Raw genomic sequence first — 21775 nt, forward strand, 5'->3', positions numbered from 1 at the left:
AAAGTTTTCCAAGGTTTTAACTGATAACTTATTAAAATATTAACTGATTAATATGAAAAAGAAAATACCCTTCTGAGAACATAGCAAAACTATTCAAGAAATGCACTGTTTTGATTTTTAATTACACAAATATTACACAGACCTATACAGTTTAAGTACTGGAGCTTTGTATTCCTTCTCTGAGTGCGTATGAAATTTGCTGTCCTTTTCCTAAAAAATAAAAAAATAAATACATAATTAAATAAATAGGTAAATAAAAAAAAGCTAAATGCATAAAAAAAATAAAAAATAAAAACAATCTGTAAATAATGTCATCTTTGGGTGCAACCTCACTTGTTATTATTTGCTAAGAATGAAGATGACTACTAGTCCTGCTCTCCACGGATTTGCTGAACAGGTGGTCTTCAAAAGGGTCACCAAGTATATTTAGCATCTGAAACCTGAGCAAACCACGCCAGGATTGGCTGCCGGAGGCACATGATAATTTAGGAGCTGGAGCATTTGCTCTGCTCTTGACCAGCGTTTCTGAGGAGGGAAGAGTTGGAGGCTTTGCTGCTAAGGAAATTAATTAAATAATACTGGTAAGAGCTTTTTTTTTTCTTTCCTCTTTCCATACTGAAGACTTTTGTATTGCCTGCATAGGATATTATTGGTTGGTTGACTTCCTCTAGGACCATAACCCAGCCACTGCTATGGTCTTGCGTGAGAAGGTCTTCTCTGACCAGTGGTCACTGTATAGCCATAGTTTGGCTGGACTTCACATCCTCGCTGATAGTATTTTAGTATAGGGCTAAGCAGATTATAAGTAAGAGCAAAATGTTATAGTGTGCCATCATGGCATACACAATGGTGACTGCCCTATAGACGGGCACTGTGTGTGCACTAGTGCGCCACAGAATTGCACTTATTTTGTAATATTTAATTTTTTTTATTTTTATTAAGTTATTTATTTATTTTCTTGGCACTAAAAAGGAGCAGCATTACGTGTTCCTATATTTAACCTGCACTAGTAGGCTGCAGTTTCCTCAGAAGGCATTACAGTTGGACAGGCTAAACAAAACCCACCAATCAGCTGGCGGTATTAACTTACATGCCGCATAACTCCCGGAGAGGCGGCAGCTGCTCCAAGGCTTCAACCACGAACTCCGGGGACTGCGCTGTTATAAAACGGCCAATTCTGACAGGCCTAGCTATAGCATTCCACACCAGCACAAACCAGTAACGCCTCCTGTCATTCTCATAAATCCGGGGGAAAAGAGGAAAAAAAATATATGAATTTTTATATTTTCCAGGTCTGGTCCAAAAAAACGCTGCAGAAAAAAAACAGGGATCAACAGAACAGGCCCATGCTGTGCGGAACGCATATAATCCCAGAAGGTCACTGTTACCCTTGTGTTTATTACATATAATACACACTGTGATCAGATCTATCATATATAGACTGTATTTATTGCATCTATCTATCTATCTATCTATCTATCTATCTAATTTTATATCTCATTCATCAGATCTATTCATCTATTTACTTATCTAATATCTGACTTACCTTAATTTATATTTTTCTATCTATCTATCTATCTATCTATCTATCTATCTATCTATCTATCTATCTATTATCTATCTATTATCTATCTATCTATCTATCTATCTATCTATCTATCTATCTATTATCTATCTATTATCTATCTATCTATCTATCTATCTATCTATCTATCTATCTATTATCTATCTATTATCTATCTATCTATCTATCTATCTATCTATCTATCTATTATCTATCTATTATCTATCTATCTATCTATCTATCTATCTATCTCCTATCTATTATCTATCTATCTATCTATCTCCTATCTATGATCTATCTATCTTCTATCTATTATCTATCTATCTATGATCTATCTATCTATCTATTATCTATCTATCTTCTATCTATTATCTATCTATCTACTTTTGGATCTCATACATCAAGATCTATTCATCTTTTTATTTACTTAATATCTGTCTTAATATCTATATATCTATCTTCTATCTAACTTATATTTATATTTCTATCTTGAGTTTCTTAATACATAATAATTTCCATTTTTTCTAGATACGTTACATTTAAACATGTTATTTTCTCATCAGTTTTGTAGGTGACTGGTAGAAACCTCAAAATGTCGGACGAGGAGGAATATGAGGAGTATGAGGTAAGAATTTCAGTTTTGATAAATGCTCCTCTCTCACACGCCTGCTGCCGTCAGGTGACGTGTGATGTGACTGGGGAGAAATGGCCATCTTGTCCTGTCCATGGTGGCGGCACGTCCTGGTTCTTGGTTTATTGAGGTGTTTTGCAGGATTGTGGAGAGACGTTCCTGCGGAATATGTTGTTATTTATAGCAGACACATGTAGCATTCATTTGGCCACCACCTCAGCTAACAGGTTTGATGCAGATAGAGTGATCCCCATGTACTGTGATACCTATTAAGTCAGCAGATCTGGAAGCATGCAGAGATATGATAGGCATGTGCCAGGATGCAGCCGTCAAGCTCACTGTCATGTCATCCGCTGCTATTTGGGGTGAGGGGGTTAATTAGAAGTAATAAATGAAGCAACAAAAATGGTGATTATTTTAGCAATTTAAGATTACATTTTGAAAAAGTTTATTTTTTCTAGAAGATGTTCTAGTTCTCATGATCTCTCGCTCTTCTCTGGGATGTTCTCAGTTTCTTTGGTTTACAAGTTTATTGATATGATCTTATCGAATTTCGAAATTCAAAGCTAACAAACATATGGAAATGGTCGTGATGACTTGATCTTGGTTAGAAAAGTTTCCCATGACATACTTGAAGCCGGTCTCTGTAGACATCAGCATTTTTGACTTTCCGTCAGGGGTATTTTTGCGGCTTGCAGTGCTTATATCAGATCTCCCAACTGAAACCTGAAGTCAGTGAGATCCATCATGGTTCAAAGGGATCCATTGGAAAGTGGATCTATTATGGTTTTCTTGGTTCCGTTATGAACGGAAGTTATAATTTTTTATGGCTTTACTCCATTTTAAAATCTTAAGATTCTGTGGTGACTGTAATTAATCCCAATTACCCCCCATCCCATATTCATCCATAATGACTGCTGGCAAAATAGTACCTTCATGAGGCTGAATGGAAATCATTAGCCCTGCTGAGGTGCTATTTGGTTTGTTATCCAATAGAAGAAAATTACGTGTGGCAAACAGCCCCCCAGTATTCAGAAAACACCCCAGATCTCAGCTTCCTTATGACTTGGAAGTTGTGGTACTGTTTTCTTCTGTACATAGGATTATCTGGGACCTGAACCATTTACATGGAAACTAGGCCAATAATTTCCCAAAAAGTTAAAAAAAAATTAAAATGTTGGAAAAAATCTTTATGATTTCTTAGAAAATGGGAAAAAAATATAAGCCATCATTCATGTCCATTGTCCACTTGTGACGGTCACGTACACTACACACAGGGGGAAGGATAGTGACCACTGCGCTCCACCCTCACCCCTGGCCCTGCCTACTTGCCTCGCAAGTCCTAATGACAGGGGACAACTAGACGGCAGTCCCTAACTTAGGATACGTGCTGGGAAGACAGACAAGACAAATAACGGAATGTAAACGGACCGGGTCAGAACTAAGAGAGCTACGCAGTACAAAGGGTTAACCAAAGAATGGTCTGGAGAAGCCGGGGTCAAATACTAGGAGAAGTACTAGAGGAGTCCGCAAAGAGTAGTCAGGTGGGAGCCAAGGTCACGATACCAAGAGGGATGCGCAGTACAGGAGGAGCAGGCAAAGGATCGTCAGGGAACAGGATCAGGTGAGTATTCACTAGTCCAACAAATAGCCAGGAACCTAGAATTAACAGGCAACCTGTGGCCAGCAGGCTGCTTGTATTTATGGTGGGGTCTGAGGGTCATGTGACGTGGCCAGTGTCACATGACCGACAGACAGACAAGTCGAGCACCAAGTGATCAGCTCGGCGCTCAAGGCAGACTTAGGAGCAGGGAGCCTCCCAGCTAGCAAAGCCGCCCTGGGAACGAGGCCAAACACAGATCCTCGCTCCCGAAGCTAAGCAGCAGGTCTGCGGCTGATGGGAGACCGAGTGCGCCTTTGGCGCCCGGTGACAGTACTCCCCCTTTTACGAGGGGCCACCGGACCCAAGACTTCAGGCAATGGCCTTTCAGGGTTTTCTAAATTAAATTTTTGAACCAGTCTAGGAGCATGAACCTCCCTAGCAGGAACCCAAGATCTCTCTTCGGGTCCATACCCCTTCCAGTGAATCAGGTACTGTAAGGAATTACGCACTCTCCTGACATCCACTATCTTAGACACCACATACTCAACAGCATCATTAACAAGAACCAGCGGGGGCGAGGCTTTCGACGGTACAACAGGTTAAAAATATTTTTTAAGTAGAGATTTATGAAATACATTATGAATGTGGAACGACTCGGGCACCTCCAACTTAAACGATACCGGATTAATCACCTCCGTGATCTTATACGGTCCAATAAAACGAGGAGCAAATTTTCTAGAAGCTACCTTGAGAGATAGATTCTTGGAGGACAACCATACCTTATCCCCAACCTGAAAGTTCACCCCCTTGGAACGTTTCCTATTGGCCTTGAGTTTTTGGGAACTTTGAGCCTTTTCTAGGTTCGATTGAACTCGGGCCCAAACTGTGCACAGTTCGGAGGAGAGTTTATCCGCTTCAGGGTTAGAGGAGGAGACGGACGACCCAGAATGAAAACGGGTATGAAAACCATGGTTACAAAAGAAAGGGGAGACCCCAGCAGAAGAATTACCACGGTTATTATAAGCAAATTCTGCCAACGGAAGGTATTTAATCCATAATTGCTGGTCATCAGCAACATACGACCTCAGGAATTGTTCCACAGACTGATTAAGGCATTCAGTCTGCCCATTACTCTCAGGGTGGTAGGCGGAGGAAAAAGACAACAAAATCTGACATCTTTGACAGAAAGCCCTCCAAAATTTGGACACAAACTGCACACCCCTGTCAGATAAAATATTTTCCGGGATACCATGTAGTAAAAGTTTGAAACCGGGCTGCTTGTGATTTAGTCATCCGATGCACAAGTGAAATGAATCGGGGTATTAGCCTTCGTCCTCCTTTCTCAAAGGGTTCGATCCTCCTCAGACCGCCTCCTCTGCAGGATTAAATGACCGGCATATAGTGAAGTACCCTCTTAGTTGTTAATATAAAAAGTTTTATTCTACTCACAGACAAGGGTAGATAAAAGGCATATCACAATGATAAAATCAATAACGTTCCTGCCCGACCCGGGTTTCGCTCTCTGGCTTCCTCAGGGGCGACAACTGCGCATGTCCACAGTAGGGCCCTTTAAATAGCCCAGCTTCCCATGTACGTAGCTTCTCACATATGGATGGTCCAAGCTGTAAGATCCAAGCAGCTGCAGGCAGGAGGCCGCGCTGCCTGCAGCTGCTTGGATCTTACAGCTTGGACCATCCATATGTGAGAAGCTACGCTATCTGCATTAGCACGTACCCAAAAGACTTGAAAAAGGAGTACATCCACTCCAAAACGCGTTGTCACTCCACACTTTTAAAAAATAAAAAAATAAAGAAAATTGTAATAATATCTACTGTTTGCGCCAAGAGGTATCACAGTTGTGTACTGTCTTGGTACATATCCCCCCATTGAACCTCACATCACTCCTCTGGAGAATTTGGCCTCTCCACCTACGAGGACTGAGAGATACCGGCAGATAACCGGCAGATACCGGTTCAGCAAAGAATGGTCAGGAGAAGCCGGGGTCAAATACCAGGAGAGTAGAGAAGTACCAGAGGAGTCCGCAAAGAGTAGTCAGGTGGGAGCCGAGGTCACAATACCAGGAGGGATGCGCAGTACAGGAGGAGCAGGCAAAGGATCGTCAGGGAACAGGATCAGGTGAGTAATCAGTAGTCCAACAAATAGCCAGGAACCTAGAATTAACAGGCAACCTGTGGACAGCAGGCTGCCTGTATTTATAGTGGGGTCTGACCGACAGACAGACAAGTCGAGCACCGAGTGATCAGCTCGGCGCTCAAGGCAGACCTAGGAGCAGGGAGCCTCCCAGCTAGCAAAGCCGCCCTGGGAACGAGGCCAAACACAGATCCTCGCTCCCGAAGCTAAGCAGCAGGTCTGCGGCTGATGGGAGACCGAGTGCGCCTTTGGCGCCCCGTGACACCACTCATTTCATTAAATCATTTTCCCCTAATAAATTGATCTCATGTCACCTCCTGAAGACAATCCTTGAATTTGGGACAGTCTGGACTTACCTTAAAGGTGTGTGACCTGTGCGGGTGCAGCTGCCTCTGCTGAATGGGTAGCAACATAACCAGAGAATCATTAGTTTTTGACATGTAGAAGCTACAGTCCTGTAGGTAATGTGCTTGCTCAATGGCATTATGAACAAGGGCCTCCTCAGAGTTCAAAATGGCCACCTGACGATGACTTCATGCCACAGTGGCATTATAGGCTTTATAAATCAGCAGCCATATTGGGTACTAGATGGTGTCTAAGCTGCAGGAGGTTTCACATTGATTCAATCAGATTGAAAATTCCAATTTGTAATGGATTTAGTGTAGAAATTTGCTGCATGTGGACCTACTCTTCATCAGTGGATGCACAGAAATAAAGGAAGACCTGGAGTCACGATCCATGAGATCTGGTCTTCAAATTGTGAGCACATTATGGACATTTATCAAAGTCATGGACCAGTTTTGCATAAATGTGTCTTTTATAGTGTGTTTAAAAAAATGTAATCCTGGATAGTCCAATGTGGCTGCCACATTACATTCACTTGGTTCCTAAACACTAAGGGTAATTTCATACTTGCGTTGTGAGGATCCGTTGCCGGAACTGCCTGCCGGATCCGGAAATCCGTATGCAAACGGATATCATGTATAGATGGATCCGGATGCGGATCCGTCTGACAAATGCATTGAAATTCCAGATCCGTCTCTCCAGTGTCATCTGGAAAAACGGATCCGGTATTTTTTTTTTTTACATTTTTAAAGGTCTGCGCATGCGCAGACCGGGAAACCGGATCAGTTTTGCTGAAACACTAGGTACCAGATCCGGCATTAATACATATCAATGGAAATTAATGCCGGATCCGGCAATCAGGCAAGTGTTCCGGAATTTTGGCTGGAGAAAATACCGCAGCATGCTGCGGTATTTTCTCCGGCCAAATACCGTAAGAGGGACTGAACTGAAGACATCCTGATGCATCCTGAACGGAATGCTTTCCATTCAGAATGCATTAGGATAAAACTTAGGCGTTTTTTCCGGTAGGCGTTTTTTCCCCTAGGACGGAACTCAATACCGGAAAAGAATAACGCTAGTGTGAAAGTACCCTAAGAGATATTAGTGTTTGGTGGGGTCTTCACACTTTGGAGCCATTGAAGGATTATCATTATTATTTTTTTTTTTTTTGAGCCTCTGTTTTGTGGTGACCATGTTACAGGTACACAAGGACATCTGAAGCACCATGTGAGAAACCCTGACCAATAGGAAAGTGAGATGGGAAGGGGGGTTGTATAATATGGAAATTAACTGCATTAACACCTGAGGTTTCAGGTTCTTTACAGGTTAGGCTTTACCACCCCAGCAGAGCACTCCCATCCTCCATATTGATGTTTGGAGTCTGGTGCATGCTGCCCTCAAGACAAACATTTGCTCCTCAAATTTTCAAGGATTGAGGAGCAAACCCTTAGTTTTCAGTTTCAGAATATTTCTAAAAGTCTCCATACACATTATTGTATTACTGCCCAAACCTTCCTTTTTGGGCAGGAACCTCTGACAATCATATAATGTCCGGGGAGGGAAGGATCGGGCGAATGGAAGTTCTTTCCTGATCCTTTTGTTCTCCTAGGTCCTTAGGACATATGAAATGTCTGGCAGAAGCTTTCTCCTTATTCAACATTGAAAATACATATTCAGGATAGATTGCTGTCAGTCTAACGATCGTCCAGCTGACAGCTATTAGTGGTGTATGGGCACCTGTAGGCTCTATCAACACTGTACTAAGGCTTAAAGGGGTTGTGCTAGAATAGGGGGGACCTTTTGGCAAACCTCCCATTCTGCTGGACCTGCAAAGGGAAGATGACTTACATGCTTCCTGGCACTGGGTCTCCACTCCTTCTCCTGCAGGCCTGCAATGCTCCACTGGGCTCCATCAATGTTAACATCTGGTTTGACATTACCGCAGCCAATCACAAATAGTCACATGACGTAAGGGGAGACAAAACACCACCATGGCCTGTGATTGGCTGCGGCGACGTCCAACTGGATGCTAACATTGATGGAGTCTAGTGAAGTATCGCAGGCCTGCAGGAGAAGAAACGGAAAGCCCAGCGCCAGGCACCATGTAAGTCATGTTCCCTTTGTAGGTCTGGCAGAATGGGAATGGGGGGGGGGTCCAAAAACCATCCCCATTCTTGAATAACCCCTTTAGGATTATAATCAAAGTCATTATGATGTTCTAGAATCTAGATGGACCTGAACCTCCCTGGACAAACCTCAAACCTTTGCAAAGGTGTCAAACCAGGTACCACTAAGGTTCCTGTAACTAAAACATCACTTCTGGCACGTGAAAGTGCGCCAAAAGAGTCATCAAAAGTGAAAGAAACCCCTAAAGAACCTGGAAGGAAAGGCCAAATGCAGGTGTGAGCCTAGCTGTTGGCTATAGGGAGAGTTATAAAATTTTCTTTGTTGCCTATAGCAACCTATCACAGCGCCGCTTTTATTTCTTAGAGAGCTCTTTGAAAGTGAAAGCTGCTCTGTGATTGGTTGCCATGGGCAGCAAAGACAGTTTTCCTTTTAGCCGGTTTTCATATATCTCATCTGACCACATAAGCGGCACGCCAAGTCTGACCACATAAACAGCAACTACATAGAAATGCTGAAATTGTAAAATAATATATGAGATGAGGCCTTTCTGTCAGTAGACTGGCGGTGGCTGCAGGCTCAGGCCTGGATTGGAAACAGACGGCTGCTTCTATAATTTACTGGATGTTAACACTGAAATGGCATGTCGGCTAAAATAGTTTTAGTGTCTAGGTGTAACGAGATCTGGGCTGAGCTAGCTGGGTGCAACCTTCAGACTCCTGCAGTACTGAATGTGTCCTATATATATGTCACTTAGGGTCCATTTACACGTCTATATGTGTTTTGCGCATCCGCAAATTGCGGATCCGCAAAACACGGACACCGGCAATTTGCGTTTCACATCGCCGACACTCTCATAGAAAATGCCTTTTAGGACATGTTCTATTTTTTTGCAGAACGGAAGTGCAGATCCGGAAGTGCGAATCCACAAATGCGGATGCGGATAGCACATTCCGGCCCCATTGTAAATGAATGGGTCCGCACCTGTTCCGCAAAATTGCGGACGTGTGAATGGACCCTTATAGTTGCTCCTAAATAGAATATAGCATCTTTCATACATTGTTTAAAAAAAATAAAAAATAAAAAAAGAACAAATAAAAACACTTAAAGCAGGTTGTCCCATGAAAAATATTCTAAATTTTTCAAACCAGCACCTGGATCTGAATACTTTTGTAATTGCATGTAATTAAAATTTAGGATAGCCACTGAGCTATTCCATAAAATGCATCTGTATAGCGCCATCTGCTGTTTGTTCTTTTGATTATTCCTCTGTCCACCTTAGTAACATTGCAGAGGTGGTCGCACATGCTCAGTTCTGTTCTTCAACTGCGACCAGCCAGATCTACTGTTAGAAGTTGTGACAGTGACAGGGAGAGAGCTGCAGCAGAAAGAATATACCCTCTGAGAAGGACACAACCCTCAGTTGCCAGCCTGAAATAAATCTCATTAAAAATATAGAGTAAACAGACACATAACTAATGTGTAAAAACATTAGATTTAAAATGTAAATCTGTTTTCCCTTGTCCCATCAGCACCACAACATATGGCGAATTCTCCGCTCGCAGAGAGGGAAAAACAATATAGTACTTGGAATATATAATGTATGCAAAAATAAAGACCCCCATAAATATTTTATTCAATAAAATATCAGAATCTAAATAAAGACTTTTATGTACCCATGTGAATGATATCATAATAGTAATACATGCATCTTATTAAGAGGAACCCTACTGATGCTGTATATGATAAATGGTTGCAGGATAGCTCCATGAGGTTCACTAGCTCTCTCACAGTTTTGGTTTCTTGTATTGCACCTGGCATGTATTTGATTTAACGGGGTTCTCCATGATTAGAAAATATTTGCTTTTTCCTTCCTTCCAAAAAAAGTGACACACCTGTCCACAGTTTATATGTAGTATAGCTGATCAGCCCTCTTCACTTCAGTGCAGCTGTGCTGTAATACCAAACACAACCTGTGGACAGGTGTGGTGCTGTTTTTGGAAGAAAACAGCCATGCTTTTTTAATCATGGACCACCTGTTTAAAATTCCAATACTAAACCATTCATAAATTTGTGGCTTTGTGTTATGGTCAGGTTTAGGTTATGGAGTAAGGACTAGGGGGGTTATTTACTAACAGAAATACATCTATATTAGGCGTATTTCTGCCGCAGATTGCAGCGCAAAGGTTCTTTGTGCCGCAATCTGCGACTTTTCCCTGCTCACGTCAGGTCTAAAAAAGTAGACGGTGAAGGAGGCGGGCCGGCAGGCCCGTCTCATTCATCAGTTTCTACACCTGTTTTAGGCATAGAAAATGGTCTAAATCTACTCCAGCAAGGGAGCTGACATAGATTTGGAAGTGGCGGTGGATCTGCCTGAAGCCCCTACATAATTTCGGTGCCAGCGTAGGGCCTTATTTTACCGCCAGCGTAGGGCCTTATTAAGACCGGCGTCTAAAACTTAGGACAACATTTTTTAAATAATCTTAAAAAAGTCTTTCCTTTATGTCTTCATTCTTCTCTGGATCCAGTCCTAGCTTTGGCTCAAAAACAAAAATGCCCCAAAAAACTAAAAATGTTGATTTATTAGTATATCAGAGGTTAGACTGATAATATTTTTCCTTTAGTGGGAAGATTTCAGCAGGGTGGCTCAGTCGTTAGCGCTGTTGCTTAGCATCACTGGGATCTTGGGTTCAAATCCTATTCAAGGGCAACATCTGCTTAGAGTTTGTATGTTCGCTTCATGCTTGTGAGGGTTTCCTCTTGGTTCTTGGGTTGCTGAAACTGTATTACCCCTTTTAGATAAAAATGATGAAATAAATGTGGACTAATAATATAGAAAAAAAAGAGTGATAGCAACTTGTAAAGTTCTCCAGTGCTAATTGCAGGTATGTGCTGCTGGACCTGATAGCCTTTTTGTGGTGGGACCCATCGCAGTTTTAGAACATGAGACCAGTAGAGTACCCTATGGTATAATCTGGTGGGTCCATCTGATTATTTTGAAACCCTTGAAGGATGGCACAAGCCCACCAGAATGGGTGGTGTTTGTACAGAGCATCTCTCTGCTGTTAGTCAAAAGACGGGGTCCCTATCTGGAGACAACTTTTTGAGACAACTTGTTTAGACACATCCATTATACAGCCATGTACATGAGGCCTTCTTTAAGCTTTTTAGCACTTCTTCTTACTTTTTCTTCTTCTTACATTTTTGGAATGTCACTAAAATTAAACCTTCAGGCGCAGCCAGAGCCCTTTAGAAAGCTTTGACAAAGATGTGTCCAATAGGATCCCCCTTTATGGATTCCGTGAAAAATTCCAAAATTCGGCAAAAAATTCCAAAATATCTAAGCATGCTGCAAAATTTTGTGTGGTAAAATGCCAGGCTCCCCAATGGAAGCCTGACAGACCCTATTATAGTGAATGGGATCCCTTGGGCGACATCCGTGTCCAGCATGCAACTGATCCAGTGCTTCCATTATTTATGTTATTCAGCTCCCATCAGTTTATGCAATACAGGTCCCCAGCTTAAAAACTCCCTTCTGTAGATAATCTGCTACATGGACATTATGCAAATAGGCGCTGTAATGCCCCAAGAAAATAATTTGGGAAATGGGAGCTTCCCTGCAAAGACGTGTCTGGTAGAAGTGTTTAAAATTAGCATTTGCTATATGTGATCCTGGTCCTGCAAACTGTAAAAGTTCATCTGATGTGACGCCATCAAAAATGAGAAGATAATAATTTATCACCCAGTATTTATTACCACATGCATTAAGGGTGAATACAAAGTGACAATTACCATTAAAAATACATTTTGTTTATTAATAATAATAATAATAATAATAATCTACAACACTAAGAATAAAAATAATATAATAAGAATTCAAACCTCTTAAAATAAAATTAGTAAAATAATATTATAATTTACTACTTTAATATATTCTTTTTATATTATACTAAAATTGTACATAATATTATCTTAGTAGTGCTTTCCCAGTAGATGTATGTATAATGGACATTAAATACATGGCTTTTGGAATTGTTGGAGCCATGAATCTATTGAATATTATATGACCCTTGATACATGATACATTTTTATTTGGCCCATGTAGATGGATCCTGTATTTGCAGGCAGCAATGTCTAAAATCTGTGCAAAGTGGTTAGGTAAAGGCAAATACTTGCTGATAAATGAATTCTACAGTCGTGGCTTTTCTAGAACCTTCCTGATCGGTGTAGAGAGCGACATCAGTGATCCCTGATGACTTCAGAGTAAAAATAACTGTTGCAATGTACTTAGACTTCCTCTGCGCAGAAAGGAATTTTGGGTGTTAACTTTCACTGTTACTAGGGGTTGACTATGAAGAATGATTTAGTCTTGTGCAAATACATTTATGCACATTAGTATTTTTCTATATTGAAACAACTGTTAATTATATGAATTATCAGTAAAAGTATGTAATACTGATTGTTACATTAAGATCTAACTGTGCATTTTAATCACAAAATCTGGAATGTTAAGCCAAAATGTCAGTTCAGTATTGGATAGAGGTGTTCACAATTGTTTAGGGTACCGCCATGGGTTCCACATCAGCCCCTTGATACATTTCTGCTCCCATAACTGCCTAATGCTTTCTCTTTAAAATAAAAGCAGTCCCTTAATTTACAGTGATGTAACTGGAATCTGGTATTTGCTGGATGCATGGCAAAAATCTTATACCTTTTGGTGATCGCCTAGCGACACAGTATTTAAGCTCTGTAAATATTTCAGGTATCAGGAGAGGGAGAGCAATCTTGCCAACCTATCCATTTTAAAATAAGAACTATGGTGTCATCATAAATACATGTGCACTGTCATATGTGTAATCCCCAATGAAAACACATCTAAATTTGTTTTTGGTGTGTCAAGGAAAGATTGACAGCCAACCCAGGAATGTACCCATTGTGCAATCTGGAAAAAATGGTTCAAGCTGTTTGACTCTCAAACCTAATTTGCCAATCATTTTTATCTATTTTTATATATTGCTTAGTTAGCTGATACTCGTGCTATTTTCAAATGTGTTTTCCTTCTTAAAGGGAATGTGTAATCAGAAAATGACCAATTGTTTAAATCCAGTTTTTATGTTAAATAATAGCTGCCACTTCTTGGTTTGTATAGATCACTTTTCAGCAGTCTCCTCTATATCATTACAGGCAGGATGGCAAGTATCACCTATATGTAGATAACACAGGGTCCACCTATCACAGTAGGTGATGTTGCAGCTTATCAGCTCCCTCCTGACCTCGGCACAGGTTACAGAGCATGCCTAGAAAAACTCTCCCATGAAAATCAATGAGGTCCCCTCCTATCGATTGTGTCTATGGCCCATGGTGGCTGCTGTAAAGCATATCTCTAAATGCTGTTAAAAACATGATAGATATCCTGTGGCACTCTACAATTGTAATGTATGCTTAGAATAGGGATCCCACCCCAGAGTATGAATCAGGAAATTCTAGCATGCCAAAGGTTCAAATGCACATCGGGACTTTATTTAAGCACCATTTAAATGAAGTCTTGATTTGTATTTGGACCTTTGGAGTGCTAAAATTTCCCGATTTATGCTCAGACAAGATGGCTGCCCTCCATGATAATGTTCAGGAAATAGAATAAAAATCAGAAAGTAAAAACAGATTAGAATGTGTTGATGGTTTTAACTAGCAGAAAAAAACATATCGGTGGCACATTCCCTTTAAGGTCTACTTGATGGGCCAATGATTGGGTAAATGATCACACTTTTAAATACTTGTTCCCATCATAGCCCCCATGTAAGAATTCCCAGTGATTAGCCAACAAATCAGTTTCTCATTGATCGCTGTACAGTACTTAAAGAGGACCTTTCATGAGATTTTATTAAGGGAGATATATACCTGTACTTGCGCTGATGCTGCCACCCTACTTGATTTTTTCAAATATGCCTCCTATGCCCAGCTTGGCCCCGCCAGATTTCTCCCGCTCAGTATGTTCATACTGAGCATCGGAACAATGAGGAGGAGACGCCAAGGTTTCTAAATGGGCGTCTCCTTCTCCATGGCTGTAGCGCTGTCCAATCGCAGCGCAGAGCGTCACAGACAGGGAGAAAAAAGCTCCCTGGCTGTGACGCTCTGCGCTGTGATTGGACAGCGCTACAGCTAGGGAATAGTAGACGCCCATTGAGAAACCCTGGCGTCTCCTCCTCCCTGTTCCGATGCTCAGTATTAGCCTACTGAGTGGGAGAAATCCGGCGGGGCACAGCGGGGTATAGGTGGCATATTTTAAAAAATCAAGCAGGGTGGCAGCATCAGCGCAAGTAAAGGTATATATCTCCCTTAATAAAATCGCATGAAAGGTCCTCCTTAAAGGGGTTCTCCGGTAAAAATCTAAAATGGCCGCCAGCAATCTGTCCTATAGTGGCAGCAGGACTGTCTGCCTCCAGGTGCAGTGCTGCCTGGTAGTAAGTGGGTGGTCTCACTGCATACTACGCTCTGGCACTTGCATATACTACATGTGAGTGAATATACTATCTGGTGAGTTTTCCTGTCAGGCTGCTCAGCCATGATGCATAACGTAGGCAGGATTACATCATAATCATCTATTGTAGAGCAGGGCATGGTGTAGTGAGGTCATGCCCTCTCACCCCTCTAGGCAACTTTGCAAGTGATGGCAACCAGTCATGCTCACATTCTAGGACAGGTTGCTGGAGGCCATTTTAAATCATTCCCGGAGAACCCCTTTAAGGGGGACACTGCTGCCACAAAAAGAACTTAGCTATTTAATTTTACAAATACTGGTGGAGCTATCGGAGAGCATGGACCCATGTACTTTTCTCATACTGGGACCTGCTGTTTTCTGTGTCTTCCCCTGCTCTGTGGGTTTACGGTGTGACTAGGGACACCTACCTCATCCTCTGCATGTATATGTGTTTGTATTAAACCTTACATTGACTTTTCAGCAGCAGTTCTTAGCTGTATAGTACTGTATTTAAAGGGGTATTCCAATCTGTGACAATGGGGGCATATTGCTAGGATATGTCCCCATTGTCTGATAGGTGCGGGTCCCGCACCTTTATCGAGAATGGTGCGGGGAAGGTGGTGGCTGGAGGACCCCGGGTTCCCTGGGTCCGGCCACCACCAAGCGCTGTCCCCATAAAAGTGAATGGAAGCGCACCACCCTTGCGCAGCCACCGCTCCTATTCATTTCTATGGCCCCACGAAATAGCCGAGCCAGCATGCCCTCCACCACTTTCAGGGCTCCATTCTCAGTGTACGGGCGATATGCCCCTATTGTCTAGATGGAAAAAAAACTTTAAGTAAGGTATGTGATTGAATTAGGCTGCAGTCTCACTACCATCATGGCTTCCATTCCTACCAGAGCCACTCTGAGATGGATCCATAAATGGATGCCAACATAACCTGATGGACCTAATTTACTTATTATTGGGACCGTTAACGTTGTCATCAAGGTTCCTGTGTTTTTGATGACCAGGATGTCTCAAAAATACTAAAATCCAGAATGGAAATGTGACCAGAACCTTAAAAATTTAAATTAAGTTGCCGGTAAAATTAGCATTTTGGTTTTATTGTACTCACAGATTATCTCACGTCTATGGTATACTGTATTACATTAATACTGTACAATACAAGTTAGTAAAATGGCCAATCCAGTCTGATCTGTCATACACATGGCCGGTATGTGTGAATATTGTATATTTTATTATGGTTGAACTGTCTGTGATGCTCATATTTGCTGGTTTAAGAGCTCTGAATGTCTGGATTTTCTATCTTTTTATAGTACTATGAAGAAACAGTCATTGAAGATGGGGGACCGGAGGAGGTGACATCATACGAGACATCTCACCATACGTCTCCCCAGATATCTTACCAGACCACCACTCAAAGCAAAGTAAAAACCTTTCATCTTTAGCTTACCATTAAACTACTCTCGGGTTATTTTTCCATCAGAGAATCTTAGTATTTTGTAAGAGAAAACTATTCAATATTTGACCGTTATGAATTTAGCTTGCATCTGTAAGTGTATAAAGCCCAATGGGATCTAAAAAGGAAAATTTAGTGAAAAATCTATTTACCCTGTGATGACTACAATGCATGTGTGGGATTTGTTGGAAAAACAAATCTGATTATGAAGGCTGCACCTCACAACTTAAAAGATCTGCTGTGATTTCTTAGTGTCAGATACCATAGGTCACCTTCAGAGGTTGTGTAGAGACCATGCCTAGACTTGGTCACGTTTGCTTCTGATGGCACAATGGGGAGCCTCACAATATTTGGCAGGAGGCTTTACTGTTATGATTGATTGGTGTCTATCTATCTATCTATCTATCTATCTATCTATCTATCTATCTATCTATCTATCTAATCTATCTTATCTATCAATATATCTATTAGCTATCTATCTATCTATCTATCCATCCATCCATCCATCCATCTATCTCTCACCAAATATTTCTTGGCCTGACCACTCTAGGTTGTTCCAATAATATATTTACATTCAATAGAATTTTCCAGTGGAAAAATCCTTTATTAAGCGGTTTCATGAAGATTAAAACGAAAGAAAATACAAATGCATTAACACTCCTGGTCCTGATCATGGCGTGATGATGTCCAGACGCTGCCAGCAAAAGCATAACATTCATTAAATGGCCATCTTTGCTGTGTGTCTAACGGTGCATTCACATAACCATATTTTTTGTGCACGTCCAGTCCGTGGTTTTTGTGCATTTCATGCGGACAAGAACAATGTTCACTATTCCCCTAAAAACATGTTTTGATAAATATGTTAATTAGGTTGAAAGAATCCCAAGGGGCTGTACTTCACCATGCTGGAGCCCAGCCACGTTCCATAGGCAGTGAGCCTTGCTCCTCCTCAAGCAAGTCTGTGCACCAGGGGCGTAGCTAAAAGCTCATGGGCCCTGGTGCAAGAGTTCAGCTTGGGCCCCCCTTCCCTCAGTGCTATGTGTGTCTTCTTATATGGTGCAAGGGTCTTTGGGCCCCCTCAGGCTCCTGGGTCCAGTAGCGACTACTACCTCTGCACCCCCTATAGCTAGGCCCTTGCTGTGCACCTTTGCTCCTCCTGCCTCCTCCGCCAGCCCTCCCTCCACTGCTTGATTAAAAGGGCCAGGCAAGAAGACTATTCATGAGTCTGGCCCTGTCAGTTAAGGAGAGGGAGGGGCTGGCACGGGAAGCAGGTGAAGTAAGGGTGCACAGAATGGCTTGGACCCACCCTTGGTGCATTTAACTACTCATTTGCATATGGAATAAAAGTACTTTTTTTCTCCAGAATGAAGCAATAGCTCACTATGTGAAATGTATCATTACCTTCAGCTGAGCTAGCTCTACAAGATATCCTGAGGCATGGAGTAACACAGAAAAATATCTGACTAATTTGTTATTTTTTGAACCTCAGCCTGATGCTGCTCCTCCTGCCGAGAGGAAGAAGAGAATTCGGAAAAAGGTGGATACGACGAAGTTTATGACGCCTTATATAGCACACAGCAAGAAAATGCAAGACATGTTCAGTCAGGTGTGTATATGCATTATACCTCATTGTAGTCATAGTAAGGCTAAAATTATGTACGTGGGGGAACGGTTCTCAGAACTAACGAACCGGAACGTGAAAGTGTTGTCAAGTATTATAATAATAATAATAATAGTATAATATATTAGAACATATTACACAATACTGGGTCATATTATTAAAGTGGTTTAAATAGCTTTTGACATGATTAGATATTGTAATACAAATATTGGAGCATATCGGTAAGAAGTGGTAGAAACTAAGTTGTGCAATTCTAAATATCTTATGTCTTAGAACAAATATAAAGAGAAATTTCAAAAGCAAAAGGGAGAGCCGACCGTCAGTACTACTGATACTCCCGAACTCAGAAGGATCAAGAAAGTCCAAGACCAGTTAAGTGAGGTAAGTAGTTTTTTTCGCATAAAAGTTATTTTAGCAATGTGCTGCACCCATCTTTCGTTAGTGGCAAATCCAAGTATTGGAATTAAATTGGGATTGCCCTGCAACTATCTGAGTAGCATCCATTTGCGCCTAAAATTTTATGTCTTTCTTTATTGGTTGGCAAGATTTGGGGTTTAAAAATATTAGGGTATTACTGACCAAGGTCTATAAATATCGAAGTGGTCTTAACCTGGATCTACAAGTTTAAAAGTGGTCTTAACCTGGTTCTACAAGAATCCCAGTGGTCTTAACCTGGGTCTACAAGTATTACAGTGGTCTTAACCTGGATCACAGGGGTCTTAACCTGGATCTACAAGTATAAAAGTGGTCTTAACCTGGTTCTACAAGTATTACAGTGGTCTTAATCTGGATCTACAAGTATCACAGTGGTATTTTCCAGTTTCTACAAGTATGAGAAAGGTCTTATCCAGAGTGTAAAAGTATTAGAGTAGTATTATGCAGGGTTAGAATGGTATTATACATGGTGTGTAAGTACCAGAGTGGTTTTATTTACAGTTTACAAGGATCAGAGTGGTCTTGTCTAGAGTCTACAAGTATCAGATTAGTCTTATCTAGAGTCTACAAGTATCAGAATGTCCTTACGTAGAGTCCACAAATGTCAAAGTAGTTTTACCTAGAGTCCTCATGCGTCAAAGTGGTCCTTTCCCAGTTCTACAAGTATGAGAGTGTCTAAAAGTGTTAGAGTAGTCCTATGCAAGGTTTTCATATACTAGAATGGTATTATCCATGGTGTGCAATTATCAGAGTGGTTTTATCTATTATTTACAAGTATCAGGGTGGTCTTATCTAGAGTCTACAAGTAAAAGAGTAGTCTTACCGTGAGTCCACAGGTGTCAGACTGGTCATACCGAGAGTCCACAGGTGTCAGAGTGGTCTTATCTAGAGTCCACAGGTGTCAGTGTGGTCTTATCGAAGGTCTTAGAGTAGTCTTATCCGGGGCTTAAGGTGGCTGTACACATTAGATAGAAGTGGGTTAATAGCTAAAAATCAGTTGAGTAAACAAGCATTTGGTGACCGATCTTTTCTCAGACAAGTCAAGACCATACATATTTTTGTCCATATTCGCCTTTACAGTTGTTCAAACTGGTCATACTGTACATGTTCAATGAAATCAGACGATGTTAAAAATCTTTCTGGAACATTCTTTCAAAGAAATATCTTTCGTCCACAAATGATCTTTCTTTGAATTAAATATGTTTTGTCCAAATATTAGGCGAAAATATCAAACACAACACTGTCTATGATCAATTGGCTAAAACGATTGTTAAATTTCACCCAACAAACATTTGGTTTGGTTGATATTGTCTGTTTTGATAAACTTTAGACTAATGTGTATGGCCGCCTTTACAAATATTGGAATTATATTATCCATGGTTCACAAGTTTCTAGAGTCTACACACATCAGAGTCCTCTTATCTACAAGTATAAAAGTGCTCTTAAGTAGAGTCTACAAATACCAGATTGCTCTTATATAGAATTTGCAAGTATCAGAGTAGTCTTATCTAGAGTCTACAAGTGTCAAAGTAGTCTTATCTAGAGTGTACAATTATTAGTACAGTGGTCTTATCCAGGGCTTGCAAATATTAGAATGGTCTCATTCATGGACTAGACGTCTCAGAGTAGTCTATTCCCAGGTCAACATATATCAGATTAGTTTTATCCAGGGTTTACCAGTATTAGAATGGTCTTATCTATGGATCTACACATATTAGAGTGGTCTTATCCAGAGGCTACAAGTATCACAATGGTTTTATTTTGGATTTGCAATTATCATAATGGTCTTATCTGAGGTCTGCAAGTATCACTGTGGTCTTTTCCTGGGTCTACAGGTATCAGAGTTGTCTTATCCAGGCTCTGCAAGTATCAAAGTTGTCTTATCCAGGGTCTGCACGTATAAAAGTAGTATTTTCCCAGGTTTACAAGTATCAGAATGGTCTTATCCAAGGTCTACAAGTATCATTGTGATCTTTTTCTGGGTCTACAAGTATCAGAGTGGTCTTATCCAGGGTCTACAAGTATCAAAGTAGTCTTATCCAGGGTCTATAAGTATTGGAGTAGAGTGCTTTGGGGTCTACAAGCATATGAGTTTATTTATTTGGGGGCATCAAGTGTCAGAGATTACTTTTTTATACCTTTTTTTTATACTTATGAGGATCAAAGTTGTCAAATTTAAGAGTAATTGTATGCTGTATGTCCAAGAGATAATATATTGGACCTTTATCCTAACACCCCACCACCACCTCCGAGACACACAATTATCATAGTATCCATTTGGTCCATGACACTAAAGTAGAGATAATTACCTATCAAGAGACCAGAAACATATTAAAGGTTGTATTAGACCAGCCGATGATGCAGACAATTATTGGAAAGTAAGCGTTCCTTCCCAGCAATTGCCTGCTCGCTAGTGGAGAAGACCATTGCTATTACATGCAGCGATCTCCTCCACAGCATGGGGAGGAGTGATCGTTATGCCATCTCTCATCCCCATGCTGTCTAGTTGTTTCCCGGGAGCAGATTGTGATTACACAGCACGATCTGCCGCTGGCAAACGATAATTGTTAAGCATACTGAAAGATTCCGATTGCCTGATGAACGTATTAGACTGCCAGATCATCGTTAACAAACATTCCCACGAACGCTCGTTAACAATAATCTGTCCGTCAATAAGAGTTTCCAGATTTTGGATAAGCAACAGACTGCATGTAAAATGAGGGATAATCGTCTGTTAACTGCCTTTCCATCCTGTCATAGGTGAAGTATCGTATGGATGGTAATGTTGCCAGAACCAACTGCCACGTTGATGAAAAGGCCAGAGATATAGAGCATGCTAAAAAGGTCTCTCAACAAGTGAGCAAGGTAAGTGAGCTCTATCTCAAAAGGCATGTGCTTCCTCTCTAGTATCTCAGTGGTTGTCACATGATGGAACTTACCTATTGTTTTGTAATTTCAGGTTCTGTACAAGCAAAACTGGGAAGATACTAAGGAAAAGTACCTTTTGCCCCCTGACGCTCCAGAACTTGTTCAGGCAGTGAAAAATACTTCATTATTCAGCAAGGCAAGTGTTACAATATATCTTAGTGTAGAGTTTTGCATGAAAGTCCAGTTGTGTTTGCAACCCATTCGACCTCTAAACTTTGGTGTAGTATTTATTTTTTTCTCTATCTCTTCTCTAGAAACTGTACACAGCCGACTGGGAAGAGGACAAGGCAACCTTTTTCCCTTACTCAGACAGTCCAGAACTAAGGAGAGTTGCTGCAGCTCAGAAAGCTTTGAGTGATGTATGTATATCAAGGAGTCTATAGTATAATAATGAGGGAAATTTATCCACATAGTTATTCATTAAATTAATAT

At 41.0% G+C, this 21775-nt stretch overlaps 1 protein-coding gene across 10 annotated transcripts in view; it reads left to right on the forward strand.

Annotated features, from left to right (window-relative positions):
* The first annotated feature begins 455 nt into the window (after window positions 1–455).
* NEB (nebulin) overlaps window positions 456–21775 on the forward strand; it is a 169316-nt gene continuing 147996 nt past the window's right edge. For all 10 annotated transcript variants that reach the window (XM_040441352.1, XM_040441354.1, XM_040441357.1 and 7 more), the window contains exons 1-9: window positions 456–581; window positions 1293–1377; window positions 2128–2189; window positions 16217–16327; window positions 17849–17965; window positions 18254–18361; window positions 21176–21280; window positions 21375–21479; window positions 21598–21702. In XM_040441352.1, coding sequence (XP_040297286.1) covers window positions 2157–2189; window positions 16217–16327; window positions 17849–17965; window positions 18254–18361; window positions 21176–21280; window positions 21375–21479; window positions 21598–21702 — 684 coding nt within the window. In that variant the 5' untranslated portion in view covers window positions 456–581; window positions 1293–1377; window positions 2128–2156. The remainder of the gene's footprint in view (window positions 582–1292; window positions 1378–2127; window positions 2190–16216; window positions 16328–17848; window positions 17966–18253; window positions 18362–21175; window positions 21281–21374; window positions 21480–21597; window positions 21703–21775) is intronic.

This window comes from Bufo bufo, chromosome 7, assembly GCF_905171765.1.
Source record: "Bufo bufo chromosome 7, aBufBuf1.1, whole genome shotgun sequence".
Classification (NCBI taxonomy): domain Eukaryota; kingdom Metazoa; phylum Chordata; class Amphibia; order Anura; family Bufonidae; genus Bufo; species Bufo bufo.